Genomic DNA, 21,311 nt, shown 5'->3' with positions numbered 1-21,311 from the left:
GAAATGCTCTTTCCTCATCCCTGACATGGCCTGTCTCTACTTTCTTATGGACTGAGCCTCTGCCCAAAACTTTCCTGAATGCCCCCACCCTAACCCTGGGCCACACCCTGTTCACTCTCTGTTCCTTGCCTTAATGTGTTCATTACTGAAACTTCATTCACTTGCTGAAATTCTTTGACTTATTTTATGGTCTGTGACCTTCATTTCTGTGAATTCCAGAAAGGCAGAGAACCTGTCTTATTGAATAAATGAATGTCTCTTGTCTCTGAGTATTTTGCTTATGCTGTTCCTCCAGCCCAGAATTCCCTTTTCACCACTTTTACAAAAAGTTCCCAGAGCATTTCACTCATAAGGTTGGCATGTAGGTGGTTCATCTGGGAGGTGGTCCCAGGAAACAGCTGGGGCATGGGAGCCAGGGAAGGGAGGCAGCAAAGGTGAGCATCAGGAACTTTTGGTGATGGGTAGACTCCACCAATCCTGTGCCTCATTGGGTAAAGGCTGCTCCAGGAATGTCAGCTCCCCAATAGTTTATATATAATTTTTAAGTTACCACGCTGTACATTATATCCCTAGGACTAATTTATCTTATAACTGGAAGTTTATACCTTTAGACTTCTTTCACCCATTTCCCCCACCCCCTCACCCTTGTCTCTAGCAGCCACCAACCTGCGCTCTGTCCCTATACGTTTTTTTTTTTAAATTCCACATACAAGTGAGATCATGCAGTGTTTGTCTTTGTCTGACTTACTTCACTTAGCATAATGCCTTCAAGGCCCATCCATGTTGTCATAAATAGCAAGAATTCCTCTTTTTATGACTGTATATATGAACCACCTGTTATTTATCCATTCATCCATCCATGGACACTTAGGCTGTTCCCCTGTCTTGGCTACTATAAATACTGCACTTATCTTTTCTAGGTAGCGATATTGTTTCCTTCAGATAAATACCCAGAAAGTAGAATTACTGGATCATATGGTAGTTCTATTTGTAATTTTTAAAGGAACCTCCATACTACTTTCCATAGTGGCTACACCAATTTCATATTTACATGAAATTGAGAGAGATAAAATCACATAAAATTCACACTTTTACCTTTTAAGGGTTTTCTAGTGTATTTACTATCTTGTACAAGTCACCACTATTTAATTCCAGAATATTTTCAATACCCCCAAAAGAAACCTAATACCTCCCCAGCCCTCCTCTTCCCAGCCCCCGGCAACCACTAATGTATTTTCTTTCCCTATGGATTTACATATTTTGGTCATTTCATATCAATGGAATTAAACAATATGTGGTCTTCTTTATATATATATAATATTTATTTATTTATTTATTACTTGCCTTGGCTGGTGTGGCCCAGTGGATTGAGTACCGGCCCGCAAACTTAACGTCACAAGTTTGATTCCCAGTCAGGGCACATGTCTGGGTTGCAGGCCAGATCCCCAGCTGGGGGCGTGCGAGAGGCAACCACATATTGATGTTTCTCTCCTCTCTTTCTCATTTCCTTCCCCTTTCTCTAAAAATAAATAAAAATAAAATCTTTAAAAATGAATGTCAGAGATTCTGATATTATAGAAAAGGTATTTTATTTATTTATCTTTAGAGAGAGGGGAAAGGAGGGAGAGAAGCATCAATGTGTGAGAGAAACATAGATCAGTTGCCTCTCGGACGCCCCCAATAGGGAACCAGCCCACAACCCAAGCATGTGCCCTAACCAGGAATTGAACTGGCGACCTTTTACTTTGTGGAATGTCGCTCAACCAAATGAACCACACCAGTCAGGGCAATATATGGCCTTTTGTGTCTGACTTCTTTCACTGAGCATGATATTCAGAATATTTACCATAAAGATTCATCCATGTCATAGCATACATCAGTATTTCTTTCCTTTTTTTTTTTGGCTGAATAATATGCCATTGTAAGGATATACATTCAATATAATATTCTGTTTATCCATTCATCTGTAGACGGACGTTTAGACTTTTTCCACCTTTGGCTATTAGAAGAATGCTGCAGTGAACATTGGCATATAGTGATCTGTTGGAGTCCCTGTTTTCAGTTCTTCTGAGTATACTTCATTCCTGTTTATAGTTGAATAGCATTCAAGTGCATGGATATATCACATTTTGTTCATTCATTCATTGGTTGATAGAAAATTGGGTTGTTTCCACCTTTTGACTATTGTAAATCATGCTGCCCTTAGCACTCATGTACAAGTTGTTGTTTTTTAAAGATTTTATTTATTTTTAGAGGGGGGAAGGGAGGGAGAAAGAGAGGGAGAGCAACAGCAACGTGTGGTTGTCTCTTGCACACTCCCAACTGGAGACCTGGCCCACAACCCAGGCATGTGCTCTGATTGGGAATCGAACTGGCAACCCTTTAATTCGCAGGCCGGCGCTCAATCCACTAAGCCACACCAGCCAGAGCTCATGTACAAGCTTTTGTATGAACATGTTTTCAGTTCTTTTGGGTATATACCTGGAAGTGAAATTTTGGGTCACATGGTAATTCCATATTTAACTTTTTGAGGGACTGCCAGACTCTGCCACAGTAGCTGTACCATTTTACATTCCCACCAGCAATGAACAAGGGTTCAAGGGTTCCCACTTTCCCACATCCTTGCCAATACTTACTTTTTGTTTTGTTATTATTAATATTGCCATCCTAATGGGTAGAAAGTGGTATCCCATTGTGGTTCCCCAGTCCCACTGACATTCCAGTGGATAAGCCCAGCATGGTCCTGAAGCATAGGAAGCTGGGGCTGCCTGGGACAGCAAGTGCCAAAGGGATGTGGTCAGTCAGAGTACTGAGAGCGCTTGCCACAGCTGTAACCTTGAGCAAACCATTTCCCTTGTTGCACCTTAATGGCCTCAGCTGTAGAATTGGGATGATAACACATAGCTCAAAGGGTGGATGTGAGATTTCAATAAGATGATTCGTGTGCAGCTCTTGGCATAGCCGAGTGCAGTAAGAACAGATAGTAGTATTTACTGTGTTTCCTTAGGACTTGGCTCTGAAAATCCCACATCATGCCTCCTTGGCAGAAATACGTGCTTCCTCCTCTGGTTTCCCACAGATCTTGTTTATACTGACATTAGGGCTCCCTAGTGGCCCTCAGGTGTAAAGCAAAAATTCATGAAGTTTGGGTGTCATCAGAACAACTTTGCTTTTCCCTCCATTGCTTTATTCTGTAGAGGAATCTTGCCCTACCCTGGCTGAGAATTTTGCCCAGGATTCAGGCCCAGGTCATCATTACATTCAAATGTCTAAACTTGACTTGGTGTCTGATGGGAGACTTGGATCAGGCCTCTTCAGGCTGGAGGCCTCAAGGGGAAAGAAGGGTTTGGTCTCTTTGCCATTGACCTCCTTCCTGTTCTCCTTGACCCCTTTCACCAGCCTTTGGGTTGCAGAGAGGAGGGGATAGGGGACAAGACAGTTCCTCCTTGGTTGATAGGTTTGCCCCATGATGCAGCAGTGTGTTAAAATGGTGCCCCCTGGTGGTTTTGGTGAGTACGTGTTACGAGGAGCTCTGAGGTTTCCTCTTTCCTGGAAACCCCTTCGCTGGGTTCGGGCATCTTTGATCTGGGTTGTGGCTCTTTCTCCAGGCCCTGCGATCTGGTCCTACAATGTCATCCCTCCCAGGGGTCCTCCAGGTCGACTGAGCGCCAATAAGCAGACCCTCTGGGTTTCCCAGGAGTCAGGTCACAACTTTCTAAACTGAGTTCTAGGTGGCTTAACAAAGGACACTTTTCTAAAGCTGTCAGGTCCCCTCCCTCTCTGGGCTCTGGGTTAGCCCCTGTCCCAAGAGGGTGGGGTGAGGACTTGCAGGTAGCAACAGCTCCTCCTGAAAAAAATGTCTGCACACATCTCTCTCTTTTTTAAAAGGCTTTTTTATTATAGAGATTTTCAACCATAGGCAACAGCAAAGAGGGTATATGATGAAGTCACATGTGCCAGCTTCCAATTCTCACAGCAAATTTTCTTGTTCCATCTCTTGCCTTACATACTGCCGTGGGTTCAGCTGTTACTCCTCCCTTCAAAAAAGAAGGGAAGGAAGGAAGGAAAGAAGGAAGGAAGGAACTAATTCCCAGTACCTGGGAATGTGACCTTACTTGGAAATAGCATCTTTGAAGATGATCAAGTCAAGATGTCATTAGGGTTGGCCCTAACTGGTGTTCTTATAAAAAGGATAAATTTGGACACAGACACATACACACAGGGAGGGACACCATTTGAAAATGAAGGCAGAGATTAGGATGATAGGTCTACAAACCAAGGGACACCAAGGATTGCCAGCAAACCACCAGAAGCCAGGGCCTGGGATGGGACATTCTCCAACACAGCCTCTGAAGGGGCCATCCCTACTGACACCTGATCTTGAACTTCTAGCCTCCAGAGGTGTGGGCTGATACGTTTGTTGAAGCCCCTCCTAATTTGTGGTACTTCATTAAGGCAGCTGGAGCACTCACTTCCTCCAACCCCCAATTATTGAAAAGTCTGTTCTAGATGTCAGATCTTTTTTTTCTCATGCCTTTTTCCATTCTGATCTGGCTGAGGAATTCCAGTACAAGAAAAGAGGTTTTGGCTCATTTTTTGAAAATGTCAAGCAGGGGTTGGTCTCACCGTTTCCTGATGGCTGTGATGTAAGTTGAGCCATATGACTGCCAATGATAACTATCTAGACTGCACTAGGTGTTATCAGGACAACAGTGGGTCTTACTTGAGGCCCCACAGTGCCAGCTAGAAGCATGAGAGGCTGGTGAGTTTGGCTCAAGCCCACACAGCACTTCCTGTTCAGGCTCTGCACCCCTTACTACTGGGTCCAAGTGACTTTTTTTTTAAACTTAAGTCAAATCTGGTGCTTCAAGGATCAAATTTTATGTCCATTGAGGGTTGTCAAAGAATGTGTTTCAAGCTCTGAAGTCACTCCCAAGAGGCATTCCAGAAATGTTTTGGTGAGGGACAGCCCCGCTGATGGGTGGTCACTGTGGCTGCCTGACGGAGCTGGGCTCACACAGGCAGATGAAAGTACTGGCTGACTTCAAAGAAACTGGCCATATTATTTTACAACCTGTTTTATGACTATTACAAAAAATTAACTTGGGGGCAAATAACACCAGCAGACTCAAGAATTAGGATACTGGTTTGATATTTTTAGAAAATGTGTTTATTCTCTTGTTTATTGACCACAGTGATTCTGAGTCTGTGCTCAGGGGAAATCATTGTGATGGAAGATCAGGTTTGCATATGACACCTAACTGTGGACTCAAGCCCGCATAGCAAACTGAAGGACCTTAACAGATGGGACCACAGACCCTGTCAGGAAAGCAAGTATACAATGACAGTGCCCGGGAGCCAAGAGGTGCCAGGAGCTCCTGCTCCTCTCTGAGTTCCTGGGACTGATTCATCCTAGAGAAGCTGATTCCAGGTCATTTCTGTAAACAGCACTGAGGTCGCCCCTTGAGAGAGGTGCCAGCGGTGCCCAGCCCCGGGGAAAAAGCCTGACTTGCCAGATGGAATTATTCACAATATGGCAACAAGCTATTGTTTATCCTCTGTGATTATAAAATAAATTTATCTTAAAAACAGAAAAGAGAGAACTGGACAGGAGTTCAATCAGGCTCTCCGCTGAGTTGCCCCTTCCCAGTCATGATGCCTGCCTGGCCAGCCCAGCCACGCTTCATGGCCTCAGCTTCCTACTGGAGTCCGCATAGCGCTGCTCCTGCAGGGTGTGCACAAGGCCCCCAAACTGGCCAGGGGCTCGGCCTGGCTCAGAGCAGGCGCCTGGTATGAAGGAAGGTAGCTGGGCCCTGGGGCACAGGCTGGGGGCTCAGGGGAAGTCGCAGTAGGGCAGGCGGAAGGGGAAGAGGGGCGTGTAGCGTGAGTCCTGCCAGAGCAGCTTCTTCTCCAGAAAGGCGACTGTTTGCAGAGTCAGGACCAGTGTTTGGTGCTTCAGCATGCTATGCACATTCAAGCCTGGGAGGCAGGGGGCAGCAGTCAGCGTGGGGCTATATCCCACATCTGAACCCCTATCCATCCTCCCGGGAGTACGCCCCCTTACAGATACACCATGGTCTAGTATGGAGTCGACAGCCCCACAGCCTGAGTTAAACCCTGGCTCAGCAGCTCACTGCTAGGGAACCCTGGGCAAAGGACTGTCTTCAACCCATCAGCTTCTGACTGAGCCTCCCATGTGCTCGACTCCGCCTTCTGCTTGGCCATGATTCCCACCTCACACTCCAGTGGTGGGTAGAGACCAAAGACAGGTGAATAAAAACAATGCACTGAGTGCACCCAGTGTGGCTGCAGTTAGTGAGCAAGGAGGAGGGAGGGAGGAGGGGAGGGCAAGGATGGGACAAGATAGGTCATCTAGGTGGCTCTCGTGGTGGACTTGGGCTTTTCCTGAGTGCAGTGGGAGCTGTGGAGGGCTGTGGGCAACAGAGGGATGTGCACAGACTGAGGAGCTCACAGGTGTCCTTGGCAGCTGGGGCTGGAGGACAACTGTGAGGATGAGGGCAGAGGGGACTGTGTTGATCCAGGCAGGGGCCTGGCCCAGGGTGGTAAGAGGTGATCGGATTCTGGATATGTTTGAAGAGAGAGCTGACTGGGTGAGCTGACTGATGGTATGGTGTGGGGCTTAAACCACTGGAAGGAAGGAAATACTTAGATGCCTGTGAGACCCCCTTATACAGCTACCCAGGGGGCAACAAGACATGCAATCGGAGGAGTGGAAGAGAGCTCTGGGGATCAGTCAACATGATGATGCGTCTTATGTGCTCAGGACAGATCTGATTCTGCCTCTCTGAGTGAGGAGCCAGGTGGGGACAACCAGTGGGCTCTCACATTTGCTCCACTCCCAGCACTATGACCTGAGCTTGGACAAATGTGACATGAGAACATTTAAGAAAGACATTCTCCTGATACGTCTGGGTCGGGGAGGGTGGTCACTGGCGAAGGCCACTCTGACTGAGAAGCAGATATAGGATGTGAACTGACTTGTGCACTCCCTGGGGCCCTGGGCATACACTGGTGCCCTTCACTTACCCACAGCTGGGATCAGATTGAAGGTCTTAAGCCCGAATGTAGCTGTCACGATGTTCTGAGGCATGTCCTCGTGTGCTCTGAAACAGAGGCCAGGAGGTGAGCCCTGCGGAGGATGGAGCTCAGCCCCACTAACCCCACTCTGCCCTGAGTCCTCACAAATCCACCAGGAGCACGGAATCCCCCCAGTGGCGGTAGCAGGCCAGCTCCTTCAGGTACTGAGGGTCTGCGGTTGGTAGCTCCAGGGAGTCCACGATGTGCAGGTTGTCCTGGTGGGAGGAAAGGACAGATGTTCTGAGCCACCACCTCCCCCCACCACAGCCCTCTGTGCTCCCCAGCCCTCACAGCCCACACACCCCAGGACCCTAGTGGCTCCCAATGGGATGGGGGCTGTACCTGGGCCAGCTTGACAGTGAGTGCCACTTTGAGGCCCTGCACCCGCACTTTCATGGGCAGCATATAGTAGTAGCTTGTGGGGCCCCGGGGGCCATGTGCAACACCTCCTGTGGGGACAGAGGTGTATAAACAGGTGAGGGCCTCAGCTGGACTTAAGGGTCAAAAATTAGCCCCAATGGCTGGTGTGGGGGTGGGGATGGGGGTAAGGAGGCTGCCAGCAGCCAGGCTCAACTCCAGCAAAGAGGGCAGGGCCTGTGGTAGGAATGGAGAAGGGAGGCCTGATTGGGCATTACCTGATACAGGGGACTTCACCTCCCTGGGCCTCTGCTTCTTCAGCCATCAAGCCCTGAGTGAGGACTGTCTACCTGTGTGTCCACCCTTTACTGGGCCCTGGGAGTGCAGCAGGGGACAAGATGGAAGGATCCCTGACTTTACACCATTCATATTCACACAGAGGCTTGACCACAGAAAGAACCAGGGCTGGGCAGGGCAGCACAGGAGTCGTGGAGGAGCAGGAAACCTGAAGGAAGTCAGGGAGGGCTTCCTGGAGGAGGTGTGGCCCAAACACATCAGAAGGATGAGGAAGTTGGCCAGGCAAATGGGAGATCACTCTGAGTCAGTGCTATCTGGGCAGAATGGGGTCTGCAGCCACCACTGCCTGGAATGTCAAGGTAAGGAGCTCATATACATGCAAAAGGCCGCAGGAGTTGGGAGGTTTAGGAAGATCCCTCTGAGTGCTATGTGAAGTGTTGGCCAGAAGAGAGATGGGAGGTGGGGTCAAAAGGGATTGTGGCCACAGTCTGATGAGAGAATCCAAAGCCAGAGCTGGCAGAGGGTGGGGTGGGGGTGGGGTCAAGGAGATTAGGGGAATGGGGAAAAGTGGATGACTATCAGATCTCTGCCTGCATGTGGCCAGTGAGGTGTGCGGGTCTGAGTCCTCCAGTCCTGCCCCAGGTGGGCTCATGAGGTGGAGGGAATGGGACCAACAAGACAGCATGCCAGATGTGTGTAGACACACCCAGACCCCGAGTTAGCCCAGAGCCTCCTCCCTGCCCTGCCAGTTTACCTCCTCGCCAGATTGGTGAGCGGATGCTGCCATGCCTTGCGCGCCCACTGCCCTTCTGTGGCCAGGGTTTCCGGCCACCACCCCGCACCTCAGCTCTAGTCTTGGTCTTGGCATAGCTCTGTGGGGGTCAAGTTCATGAGGCAGATGTCATCTCAGCCAAAAGGCGCCAAGCCCAGAATTATAGAAGTGACCTAGGCAGACTGGGCTTGCCACTGGGGAGCCAGATTGGAGGCACAGAGATTGAGATACCATTGGGACAAGCACAGATCACTTTCGGAGGGAGGAAAGGATAAAGAAATCAAGAGTTCTCTCCTCCACTCCAGAATATCAGCCTCAGAAAGACAGGAGCTCTTCTGTCTGGCACACAGTAGCTACTCAGTATTTTTTTTAATGATTTCAATGTGGCTGCAACTGAAAGGAAGGTGGAACTTGGGGAAAGTCATGGCTAGTGAGAAACAGGGAGAGGTGCGGGATGGGAAATCATGAGGGACTTTCAATGCCAGGCTGATGATCTTGATCCTAGGGTGATGAGGAGCCAGGGAGGGTGTGGGCTTCTGAGGTGGGCAGATAGAAGGCAGAGAGGTCCTGATTGGCAATGGCTTCTTCAGTGATCTTGGCTTAATATCCAAGGTCCTCACCATTGCTCCTGCTGACCTCTAGGCCACACTGGGCTGTTTTTAGACCCTGCCACCGGGCCTTTGCATGTGCTGTTCCTACTACTTCCACCCTCCCTGAGGGTTCCTCTGCCCATCTCACTCCACTCAGGGCACTCACAATACCCCGCTCTGAACACTTACAATTCTCTTGAAGTTCTTCTGCCAGATGGCAACCTGGTGCAGGATATCCAGCCTGTGGAGGGAGGATACATGAGAAGTCTGCCTCCACTTAGAACTCTCCCACAGCCCCCACCCCACTAGATGAAAACCCAGGCTCCTCCCTTCCACCTCCAGGGCTCTGCATGATCTGTCCTTGCCTTTTTTTGACCCTGGGTCTCACTACTTTCATCCCTGCTCCACTCCATTTTGTGAAATAAGAATCTGGCCTCCAGGCCTTTGCACTTGCTGTTCCCTTTGTCTGAAGTGCTCTTCCCCTGGTTGGTTCCTTCTCAGCCTACAGGTCTTAACCTAAACATTATCTCCCAGAGGAGCCCCCTTGCACCTTCTTCCTTTCTTCCTTTCCTACCATTACAGCTTACTTAATGCCACCTTCTTTACACACTGGTTTGACTCTTTAGCCCTGCATTCATACGATAGACACTGGCCACATGTGTGGCTACTGAACAGCTAAAATGTGGCCAGTGCCACATGCTGAAATGACAATATTTTAGCTATATCAGGTTAAATGTTATTGAAATAAATCTCACCTGTTTCTTCCTATTGTTTTAAAAACTGTGGCTACCAGAAAAATTTAAATTACATATTATGTGTCTACATTGGACATGGCTCCCAGGGTAGTAGTCTGTCACGGGTTGTAAAACTATGGCTAGTAGGCCAAATCTAGCCTGCTACCTCTTTTTGTAAATATGTTTTACTGGAACACAGCCATGCTCATTTGTTTATGTATCACCTATAGCTGCTTTTGCACTATATTGGCAAAGATCAATAGTTGCCATGGAGATGTTATAGTCTGCAAAGCATAAAATATTTACTATCAGGCCCTTTACAGAAAAAGTTTGCTGATGCTGCTCTAGGCTATAAGCAACATCAGTGTTCATTCACTACATCTAGAATGGAATCTGGCACATAGTAGGTGCCTCATAAATATTTACAGAATAAACAAAATATGTTCTTAAAAATTTTTTTTTCCCACCCTCTACTAGATTAGGACTCTGTGCAGGCAGGGGTAAACCATAAAAATAACAGTAAGAATAATGAACTAATAGCACTTATTATGCGCCAGACACCATGGACATGGAGAGGCATCATACACCTGGGCAAGCAATAACACAGCCCTGGGAGTTGGCCCACATAAGGTTAAGATCCTGGCTCTAAAGCTTACAAGCTGTATGACCTATGGCAAATTTCTTAACCTGTTTGTGCTCAGTTTCCTTACCTACAAAACAAGGATAACAGAACCCCTTTCTAGGACTGCTATGAGATCTAGTTGACTAAAATGTAAATAGGCTGTGCCAGATACACAGTAAGGATTTAGACATTGTTTGTAATTGGCTTTTACAAAAAACAATAACAACAATGATAATCAACATTTCCATAGAACTTATTATGTGCCAGAATTAACTCATTTAATCATCACAGTAACTTCTTGATGTTTGACAGAACGTATACACTAAAGCACAATGGGAGAAGGCAGAATTTGAAAGAGGTCCTGCGTCCTTAACCGGCCTAGACGATGTTACCTCTCAGCTCTCAACCCCACTATTCTGCAGCAGGGAAAACCATCAACCCCTTTTGACAGGTGGAGAAATTGGAGCTCAAGCCCAGGTCAACTTGATTCCTAAACCCGCGTTCATACTTCCTTTGCCACCTAGTTCACCATTTCAGCTCTCGTTCACCTGGGTGCCGTACAGAAAACGTCGGGGTGCAGCTCGGCCAGACCTATGCGCTCCTGCTCGTAGCCTCGCAGGGACTCGACCCACGCCTGCACCGGACGCCGGTGTGCGGGTACCGGGAGCTCGCACTTACGCAGCACCGGTGCCTGGAGACCTGAAGCAGTTGGGCAGTCAGGAGTTAGGGACAAGGGTTAAAGCTCCCAGGAGCCGCCCATCCTGGGGCCACCCGGGCAACCTCACCCGCGCTCTCAAGCTCTGGCTTCTCCCGCGGCTGCACTGCCTTTTCCGCCAGTGTGTTCAGGCCCTGTAAACGGTGGGCGAGAGTTAGAGACGACCTTCCAACCTCCATCCTCCGATCCCTCCCCAAGTCACGGGCCTCACCCCGCAGCCTGTAGGCGGAAGCCAGGCCCGCACCCCGGCCCGGACTAGCCGCAGCATTGCGGCGTAGCTCCGCACGCCAAGAGGTCAAGACTCCCTTTCGCCTTTCACGGCGCCTCGCAATTACGTCACGCCCGCGACACAGCCTGTTCCGCTCAGATTTGGTGCCGAGAGCAGAATCCAAGAAAGAGGACGCCGGACCCGGCCTAGTGTGTTCCCACCGCCACCCCAAGACTAACCCCCCCCAACCCCAATTTTCACTTCTGGCCTAAAGGACCCTCTGCAACACTGGGGAACCCGACCCCACAGCAAGGAGCCCCACCCCCTCCGTATGACTTGCTTCTCTTGGGTCACGGCCCCAAAAAGCCGGGAGCTGGTTTAGCCAATGAGAGTTAAGTCTGGAAAAGTGGCCCCGCCCATGGATGGGAGGTTCTGGGGAGGAAACCTAAGAGAATATGACCAATAACTGTTAGGCTTTGGGTGTAAGCCCCGCCTCAAGGCCCCGCCCCTATTTAGCATCAAGGAGTCTAGGAGGTGGTTTCTCTCTAGCTATTGTCGTGGTTTTGTTTGTTTACACTATTCAGGCGCTTATCTCCTGTGGAAAGCCTTCAGGGGTGAGCCTGCCGGACCATGCCTATCCACTTAGATCCCCAGGATAGGGCTGTGTCCCCCTCAATCTCTCAGATTAAGTCTGTATCTCCCCTCTGAGACTTGCTAGGGCTCTCCGAGGAGGTAGCAAAGTGGGGAGTCCACAGATCTTGGATTGCCTCTCTCTCGTTGCCCACCCCCTAAACAGAAATCCAAAAACTCGTTTTTAGGTTCTTTGCCACTTTCTCCGCACGACCGCCAAGGGGCGCCACGATCCCATAAGGAGCCTTCTCTTCTTGGTTAGTCATGATCACCTGCAGCCCAGTGTGGTCTGGACTGAGGGTCAGTGGCCAAGTACATGGTATTAGAGCCATCCTCAATTTTCCTATCTGGAAAATGGAGCGGTTGTGGGACTTCAATGAAATAATGGAGGCAAAGCGTGCCATGCTTAGTACAGGTGAAAACTTAATACATAGCATTATTATTATTGTTGTTAAAGGTGAATTTTGTCATAAAAGTGAGGCAAGAGACAAGACAGGGATGGGGGTGGACCCTGGAGGAATTGAATGATATGCTAAAGATGTGGGCTTCTTCTTCTTCTCCCTCTCCTCCTCCGCCCCTCCCACTCCTCCTCCTTCTCTTCCTCCTCCTTTTTCTTTTGCACCTGATATATAACATGGATATTTATTTGAAGTATTAATGAATATTTACAAAGTATTTTATCATGTATGCTATCCCTGCAAGAATAACTGTGAATCATGTTTAAAACTCCACACTCTGCAATTTAAAAGGGTCTTTTAGTTCTTTATTTTGTAGAATTTTATTTATTCACTTTATGTTTGCATAAGTAACTGCATATCTGGTAAAAAAAATTTTCAAAAACTACAAAAGGATAACTAGAGTGAAAAGTCTGTCTTCTCCAACCTCTGTTCCCTGTCCCCTGCTCAGTTTCCTTCCCAGAAGCCACCACAACAAACAGCTGTGTGTCTCCTCTCAGAACCAGTTTTTGATTTTACAGGCAGATTTACAAGTCTGTCTTGCACAAGGGAGTTTAGATTTTATGTGGTGAATGATGGAATGGCACTTAGTTGCTTAATGATTAATTAGGCACCTACTGTGTGCCGCTGGGGTAAATTCAGTAGACACTCATGAGATACAGTCCAGTAAAGGAGGCTGAGGGATCAGAATGGGGGAGGGGAAAAGTCTTCAAGGTCTATGGGAACCCAGGGAAAGAACTAATGGGTGGGAATGAGGTCTTAGAATTGCCTTCTTTGAAGCTGTAACCTGAGAATTAAGGATTGAGGGTCCATTGGCAGTTTGTCCAGAGGGAAAAAGTGAGTTCCAGGCTGTGGGAACAGAAGTTACAAAGGCCGAACTGGGGAGAGTGTGGTGGGGTGGGGTGAAACCAGACCTTCCTGATGGCCTCCATGCTTTGTGTATTGACTCATTCATTTATGTTGAACCCACCTCAGGGTCTTTGCAAGAATATCCCTGAAAAAATGACTGTGGATTTGTGTTTAAAATTCCACACTCTTCCTTCTGCCTAGAATGTATTTTTCCCAGAGCTCTACATGGCTTGATCCCTCACTCCCTTGAATTCTTTGCTCAATGGTCACCTCCAGCAAGAAGCCTGTCTTTACTACTCCTTTTAAAGTTGCATACTTTTCTTGACTGGTGTGGTTCAGTGGATTGAGTGCCAGCCTGCGAACCAAAGGATTGCTTGTTCCATTCCCAGTCAGGGCATGTGCCTGGGTTGTAGGCCAGGTTCCCCAGTTGGGGGCGCGTGAGAGGCAACAACACACTGATGTCTCTCTTCCTCTCTTTCTCCCTCCTTTGCCCTCTCTCTAAAAATTAATAAATAAAACCTTTTAAAAAATAAAATAAAATTGCAGTCCCCACCTCTGGCTCTTTCGACCCTTTTTTCTTGCCCTATTTTTTTTTTCTATCAGTATTTATGTGCTAACATCCTATATAATTTCCCTTTTTAAAAAATTCCTATGTAAAAAAATGCTTTCTGTCTGACTGCCCCGTTAGAGTGTAAACTATGCCAGGGCAGAAATTTTGCTCCTGTTTATTTCCTGATGTAGCCCAGCCTAGTGCCTGTAGCACAGTAGGGACTCAAAACATGTTTCTTAAGTGAATTCCTTCTCTCATTGCTCTGTTGCAGGGGTATTATCAGAAATAGAGAAAGCCCCCCCTTTGTCTCCTGGTTCTTTTTTTTTTTTTTTAAACTATGCTCCCTTCCTATAAATTCTAGTATTAGTAGCCTACTATTCTTGTTATTAAAAAGATTTTACTTATTTATTTTTAAAGAGAGGGGAGGGGAGGGAGAAAGAGAGGGAAACATCAATGTGTGATTGCCTCTTGCATGCCCCCAACTGGAGACCTGGCCCACAACCCAGGCATGTGCCCTGACTGGGACTCAAACAGGTGACTCTTTGGTTCACAGGCTGGCGCTCAATCCACTGAGCCACACCAACCAGGGCTGCCTCCTGGGTCTTAATGTCTCTATTCCCCTGAAGTCACGGGCACATGAAACACCCAATAAATGATTATTTACGAAATGGCACTGGAATCAGATAAACACAGGTTCAAATCCAGGAGCTACTGCTAATTGGCTGCATGTTACTGGGCCAGTGGTTAGCTCTTCTGGAGTTTGGTCTCCTAATTAATAAGTGTGACACACACAAACACTCCCTTACTGAACTGTGTGGAGGATTAGTCTCTTTCCTTCCATTCTCACACCTCACTGTCTTTTTTCTCCCACAGTGTAACCTATAAACAGGAGTCAGATCACATCCCTCCTCTGCTCAGAACCCTCCACACCTCGCCAAAGTCCTCACTGCATCCCACAAGGCTCTACAGGACCTGTCCTCACCTCCTCCCAACCTCCTCCTCTATCACTCTGGTTTCTGGCTGCAGTAGTGTTATCACCAGACCTGTCAACCGCATGCCAGCCTCAGGGCCTTTGCACCTGTTATTCCTTCTACTGGACCAATCTCCCTGAATATCTTCATGGCTCATTCCCTCATCTTCTTGAGGTCTTTGCTCAAATGTCAATTTCTAAAATCACTGCTCCCTTCCTACCCTACATTCCTCATCCACCTTCACCAGTGTCCTTTGTTTCCAGAACTTTTACCATGTACTAACAGATGACATCCTGTTTTCATTTTCCTAAGGCTTGTCCGTCTCCTCCACTAGAACGTTAGCTTCCAAATGACAGGGTTGTTTGTTTCTTTCACTGCTGGACCCCATTGCTAATAAGGGTGCCAGGAACCCAGTGTGTTCTCCATACATAGTAACTGAACAAATGGAATGTAGAGAAAGTGCTTTGCACAGGGGTCCCTTCCCGCACTCCCAACATATTGATTATGAACCTTAATGAAAGACAGGTAATGACCTTGAGACCTGCAGACTGCAAGGCTCAAAGTTTGAGCATTTTGGCCTAAGCCTGGGTAGAGGTGAAAGGTCAACATGTCCAGCCCAGTCCTGTGGATCAAAGGCTCAACTGCGTCACCCCTTGCCTCCAGCGTCAGCCTTGAGACCTGGAAAGGATCTCTGCCAGCCACAGGCATGATAGCAATTTGGAGAGTACACGCATCATTCTAAGCTGGAGGGCCCTCCAACATCTGGCCATTCCTAGCTCCCTCCATCACTGTGCAAGGGTTTTCACAAAGGCCCGAGGTCAGAGCTGGAATACTGGGTGCAGCCCTCAGGAGATGCAGAGCATGGGTGCAGGCTTGATGGGAGGATCTGACCTATAGAGGGAAGCTGTCTAAAGTGCTTCTCCAACAACTGCCCAAGCATCTGCTACGTGTTTTCAGCTCAGTTTGTGGGTAACACCAAGCCCAGGAGGAGGAGTCTCCCACTGATTCACCCCTCCCCCCAAATCCTGGGGATGGGCCTGACCTGCACAGCCATTTCCATTACCTTTTAGTTCCTTTCAGTTTAGTCTCAATAGGAGTTCGGAGGGAAAAAATAAATAAAGCACTTCTGTCAGGCCTTGGCAGAGATTCAGACCCTCCTCAGGCCTCAAAACCCTGGGCAGAGCACGGGCTCACTGGATCTCAGTTTCCTCCTCTGTAAAATGGGGTATAATTGTGCCCAGCTTGAGACTGTGTGCGTTCAAATCACCCATTTCCCACCCTGACCCTGCACACATCTCCCTTGTCCACTGGCTTCTGCTCAGATTTCACCAATGGGAAGCAATGAGGGGTAGACTGGAAAGTAGGAGGATGAGAAAAGCCAGAATATTTCTTCTCGACTGCTCCTGGCAGCATCTCCCACTGGATAAGTCCCCACTATATGCTAATTTCTAAATAGTCCCACCCTATTTACACTTTGGTTTTTTAATCTATGTAACCAAACCCTGTATTAAATCCCCTCTGTTTGAGGTACTACTGTTTTCCTGACTTAAGGCAGCTGTGAGGGATTTTGTTTGTTTTTTTGTTTTAAGACACAATTGAGAGACAATAAAGTTTTCCCTTTTCAGTGTACAGTTCTACAAGTTTCCACAAACATATATAGTCATGTAACCATCACCACAATCAAGATACGTTTGGCCTTTTTTAGGACAACATAGAAATGGAATAATACAGCATGTAGCCTTTTGTGTGTGGCTTCTTTCCCTCCTTATAATGCATTTGAGATTAATCCATGTTGTTATTTATAACTAGTTCCTTCCTTTTTCAACTAGTGTTTCCAAATATATTCTTGAGTGATCGTCTGTGTAAGGATGGACTGCAGTTTGTCTACTCATTCCCTAGCTGAGGCAGCTACTGTGAGCTTCTCATGGGTTAATATTTGCAAAACGTTTAGGACAATAACTGGCACAGTACATATGTATCAGCTGTTACTATTACGCTGGGGGTGGGCGGCTGAGAAGCAGCCCTCTGGTGTTCCTCTCTCCCTTAACTGTGCATGCCCCTCTGGTTCGGAAGAGAGAGCCCATTCTTTCCAGGCTGGAAGGGCCAAGACCACATCTGGTGCAGATGTGGCAGGAACTGGCCTCCACTGGGAGCCTCCCCAGCCCATTCTTGAAGCTGAAAGTGGGCCCCAAGCCCATGGATGAAGGCGAAGAAGCAAGGCAGTTATAACTCCACTGCCTGCCAAGATCAGCATCTGGAAAGCTTCTCTGCAGCTGGGGCCCTTTCCCCCAGTGCTGGGGTGAGGATGAGAAAGTTGGGACCTGTCTCAGACACTTCTTTTTATGCAATTTCTCTTGCCAAAAGCTGAGAGCTGGGGAGTGGGCAGACAGTGGAGGCCCACAGAGGCTTGAGGACAGGCCTGGGCCTCACCGATTTGAGGGCGTTCACAAAAAATCAGGGACCAGAGGAGCCCTCTTATATAGATTACAGAGAAGAACATCCTATATCACCAATGACCCATGTGGTCCTGAGTACTGGGTTGAGGACTGGGGGTGAACAAATTCAAGTCCTCCCATGTACCTCAGTTTCTTCATCTTTAAATTGAGGTGATGAGGAAAAGGCAAAACTATGGAGATGGTAGAAAAATTGGGGGTTACCTTAGATTTGGGGGGAAAGAGGGATGAATAGGCAGAACACAGAAGATTTTTAGGGGAGTGAAACTATTCTGTATAGATACATGTCATTATATGTTTGATCTAACCCACAAAATGTGCAACACCAACAGCAAACCAGTGTAGACTCTGGACTTGGGGTGATAATGATGTGTCAATGTAGGTTCGTCAATTATAACAAAAGCACCTCTGTGGTGCCATTTGATAGTGGGGGAGGCTTTGCATTCATGGGGGCAGATGGTATACGGGGAATTACTGTACTTTCCCCTCAATTTTGGTGTGAACTTAAAACTGTCCTGAAAATAAAGTCTTCTTAAAACAACAGGAGGATAATATTCCCCACCTCCTAGGGTTGAGAGGACTCGTAGAGCCGCACCCAGCATAGCCTGTGTTGTGTGGGCATTAGCCACTATTGTCAGTGGTATTATAATTAGTGGAGGCTTGTTCGAGTCTCTTTACCTCTATTTTCCCTTCCCAGTAGTCCCTTAAGAGAAGAGGCCATTTCCCTTCTCTTCCACTTTCCTCTCAGGAGCCCTTGACCCCCATTCCCAACCCAGACTATCAGGAAATATATGCCTCCAGTGTTTTCCAGTTCTCCAGACTGTTCCCTCAGTTGACCCAGCGGGGGAGGCCTTGCGTTGCCCCAGGAGTAGGAGGCGGGCGGAGGAAGAGGCACGGAAGTTGCTTGTGGGTGTATTTCTATGTCTCTGAGGACATCACCTTTGTCTAGGAGCCATGGTCTTCCTAACAGAGTCTAGATATGTCTGTGGCCTTGACATCACCCTCACCCCCAGGTCCCAGTGGAGATGGGGAACTGCTGAGCCAGCTCAGACAAGTTGTGTGTGGGGGGGGCACTTCCTCCCCAGCCTTCAGGTCCCCACAGATGGCTGAGATTTCCGCTCTGATAACTCCTTGTCGAGAAGAGGACCCAGTTTTCTCTGTGGCTTTTCCCCTGTGTATTGAACACCTGGTTTGAGAGGTTGCCCAAGGCGACACACTTCACTTGGCAGAGGATTCAGTATGATTTTGCTGAGGTTCCAGTGGACCTCAAGATCTGGCCCGGAACTGAGTGGACACAAATCTGGCTCAGGAAAGGGAGCAAAGTCACTGTCTGACTTATCTCATCTCTGCATCAAAGCCCTGTTACTCCGTGTTAGAACTCTCTGGTTTCTTCTCTGTCTTCCCCATTAGACTGTCAGATTTGGATGGCAAAACCAATGAGACATCACCGGGGCCAGCACAGAGCATTTCATGTTGTTGCATTATATGAATGTGTATGCTGCACACATATATGTAGCATTAATACATTGATTCTTAACATGCATTTCTTTATTAATAATGTAAACATGTTTATTCTTAACATAAATTTGTTAATATTGATAAGTTTAATAATAATATTGATATATTTATTAACAATATTATTGTTTATCTATATATTATTACAGGAATGATTTTTACAACTATAAGTCTGGTAATTTGTTACTTCTTATTTGATTTTTCATGTCTATGTAAATTTTTGGAATTGGTAATATAAGCTAAAAATTGCAAATGGTACCCCAGGGCACAGAATGAGAAATCTGGCACCTTCTCACGTGTTCCCTTGCCCCACCAGTTCCCCTCCCTGAGGTTATCTGCTGTGACAGTTGTCTTTTTTTATTTTTGTTTTTTTCAGGGGACAGTGCGAACGCAGTCCCCCACTACCACAAATTCTGCAGTCGAGTTTTCTACATTTGGGGAGATCCCAGGGGTCAGCACATCCAGAAGGCAATGGTGAGCCTCACCATGAAGAAATCACCTTCATGATCATGGTTCCTTCCCTGCCAGGTAAGTGTGTGTGACAGGTGTCTGTGCCTTCTCCCAGAGATGGCCTGTGAGCCCACAGGCAAATGTGTGTGTATTTATACAGCCCTTAGAAATACACCCAGAAGTTGACAAACAATGCAAACTGGTCTACACTGTGCCTTTTTTCTACTAAATGTACTGAAGACAGTTTCACATCAGTACAAAAAAAAACTACTCCAGCCTTGGCTGTGTGGCTCAGTTGGTTGGAACATCATTCCTTGTACCAAAAGGTCTTGAGTTTGATTGCTGGTCAGGGCACATACCTAGGCTGTGGGTTTGGTTCCTGGTCTGGGAGCATATGGGAGGCAACTGGTTGTTGTTTCTTCCTCACATCGATGTTTTTCTCTCACCCCCTTCCTTGCTCTCTAAAATCAATAAACATATCCTTGAGTAAGGATTTATAAAAGCAAGACTACCCATTTTAATTTTATAATAGGCATTCATGTGTCCATTTTCATTTCCTTTATCATTTTGTTTTTTAACACTTCTTATGAAGCATAATATGCATTCAGAAGAGTACACCTACATTATTTCTTTTTATTGGTTGCACTATCAAGCAGCTTTAATTTTTTAATTTCAGCCTTATTGAGATATCATTGACATATAAAAGGATAGGATATTTAAAGCATACATCATAGTGATTTGATATATGTATATTCTGAAAGTTTCCCCCATTGAGTTAATTAACATCTCCATCACCTCACATATTTACCTGTGTTTTCAGGTCATGTGTGTGTGAACATTTAAGTTCTACTCTCAGCAAATTTCAATTATATCATACAGTATTAGCAACTATAGTCACCATGTTTCACATTAGATTCTCAGACTTTATTCATCTTATTACTGAAAGTTTGTATCCTTTCCCTATTTCCCCCACCCCAGCCCCTGGCAACCACTTTCCTACTCTCTGTTTCTTTGACTTTGACTTTCTTTTTTAGATTCTATATATAAGTAATACCATGCACTACTTGTCTTTCTCTGTGGCTTATTTCACTTACCATGATGCCCTCAAGGTCCACCCATGCTGTTGCAAATGACAGGATTTCATTTTTTAAGGCTGGATAATATTCCATTACATATTACATATATGGAATTATAAGTGGAAAATTATATATATGGAAATATATATCTGTATATCACATTTTTCTTCATCCACTCATCCACTGAAGGATACAGGTTGTTTCCATGTCTTGGCTATTGTGAATAATGCTGCAGTGAACATGGGAGTGTAGATATCCTTCCATCATTTTGCTTTTTTGAAATATAATACACATACAGAAAAGTGCACTTACCCTTGCCCTTCCTTTTATTGCACTGAGTATCAGGCAGGCTTAGTTTTTTAATTTAATTTCTTGTTGAAATAGTTAAAGATATTACAATAATATGCATATGTTATAACAGTCAAAAGGATTTGTAGAGTGAAAGCAGCCTCCATCCCATGCCCTGTCCCCATCTTTAAGTTCCTCTCCCAGGAAATTTACCAATTTCTTCTTCTTGCAATCTTCTGGATATTCTGAACACATCCAGTAGAACACCAGCTCCACAGGGGACAGGGAGTTTTGCCTGTTTTGTCCATGATTTGTCTCAGTCCTTTAGAATAGTGTCTGGTACATACCAGATGTTTAATGTATTTGATAAATGAACATATAAGCAGATTATATATGCATTTTCACAAATAGTACTCTCCTAAAAGGCTGAGTGAGGGAAAGAGGGGTAAACAAGAACCAGATAGAGACCCTGGTGGGGTGCTCTGTTGGTCAGAGCATTGGCCCATACACCAGGGTTTCGGGTTCCATCTCTAGTCAAGGCACATACAACAATCAACCAAAGAGCCCTGGCGGGGTAGCTCAGTTGGTTAGAACATCGTTCCAGATATGTCAAGACTGTGGGTTTCATTCTGGTCGGGTCAAAACTCAAACAATGAATGCATAAATAAGCGGAACAACAAA

General features: G+C 46.6%; 1 protein-coding gene, 1 long non-coding RNA gene and 1 other non-coding gene across 3 annotated transcripts; all 3 read right to left on the bottom strand.

The window, feature by feature from the left end:
• Positions 1-5,147: 5,147 nt before the first annotated feature.
• Positions 5,148-11,619, bottom strand: MRPL4 (mitochondrial ribosomal protein L4). The gene is made up of 9 exons (XM_090289538.1): positions 11,397-11,619; positions 11,256-11,319; positions 11,019-11,169; positions 9,304-9,355; positions 8,507-8,624; positions 7,441-7,547; positions 7,204-7,313; positions 7,048-7,124; positions 5,148-5,979 (listed from the first exon to the last, which is right to left on the bottom strand). The coding sequence occupies exons 1-9, from the start codon at positions 11,451-11,453 to the stop codon at positions 5,834-5,836; spliced, it is 882 nt and encodes a 293-aa protein (XP_090145664.1). The 5' UTR covers positions 11,454-11,619; the 3' UTR covers positions 5,148-5,833.
• A 7,570-nt stretch (positions 11,620-19,189) lies between these two features.
• On the bottom strand, positions 19,190-19,352 carry LOC149999831 (U1 spliceosomal RNA). The gene has a single exon (XR_016513833.1). It is a non-coding gene; the product is annotated as a U1 spliceosomal RNA (small nuclear RNA).
• Positions 19,353-19,504: 152 nt separating this feature from the next.
• Positions 19,505-21,277, bottom strand: LOC149999830 (uncharacterized). The gene is made up of 2 exons (XR_016513567.1): positions 20,361-21,277; positions 19,505-19,727 (listed from the first exon to the last, which is right to left on the bottom strand). It is a non-coding gene; the product is annotated as an uncharacterized LOC149999830 (long non-coding RNA).
• Positions 21,278-21,311: the final 34 nt, after the last annotated feature.

The sequence above is a fragment of the Furipterus horrens genome, unplaced genomic scaffold, assembly GCF_987537825.1.
Source record: "Furipterus horrens unplaced genomic scaffold, mFurHor1.1.pri manual_scaffold_10, whole genome shotgun sequence".
NCBI classification, from domain to species: domain Eukaryota; kingdom Metazoa; phylum Chordata; class Mammalia; order Chiroptera; family Furipteridae; genus Furipterus; species Furipterus horrens.
This window is presented reverse-complemented; position numbering and strand designations above follow the sequence as displayed.

Coding starts and splice junctions, on each gene's coding strand:
- MRPL4 (XM_090289538.1), bottom strand. CDS start 11,453: ATGCTGCGGCTAGTCCGGGCCGGGGTGCGGGCCTGGCTTCCGCCTACA. Junction 7,548..8,506: donor CTCACCAATCTGGCGAGGAG/GTAAACTGGCAG, acceptor CTGTCCCCACAG/GAGGTGTTGCACATGGCCCC. Junction 7,125..7,203: donor TCCGTGCTCCTGGTGGATTT/GTGAGGACTCAG, acceptor CCTCTGTTTCAG/AGCACACGAGGACATGCCTC.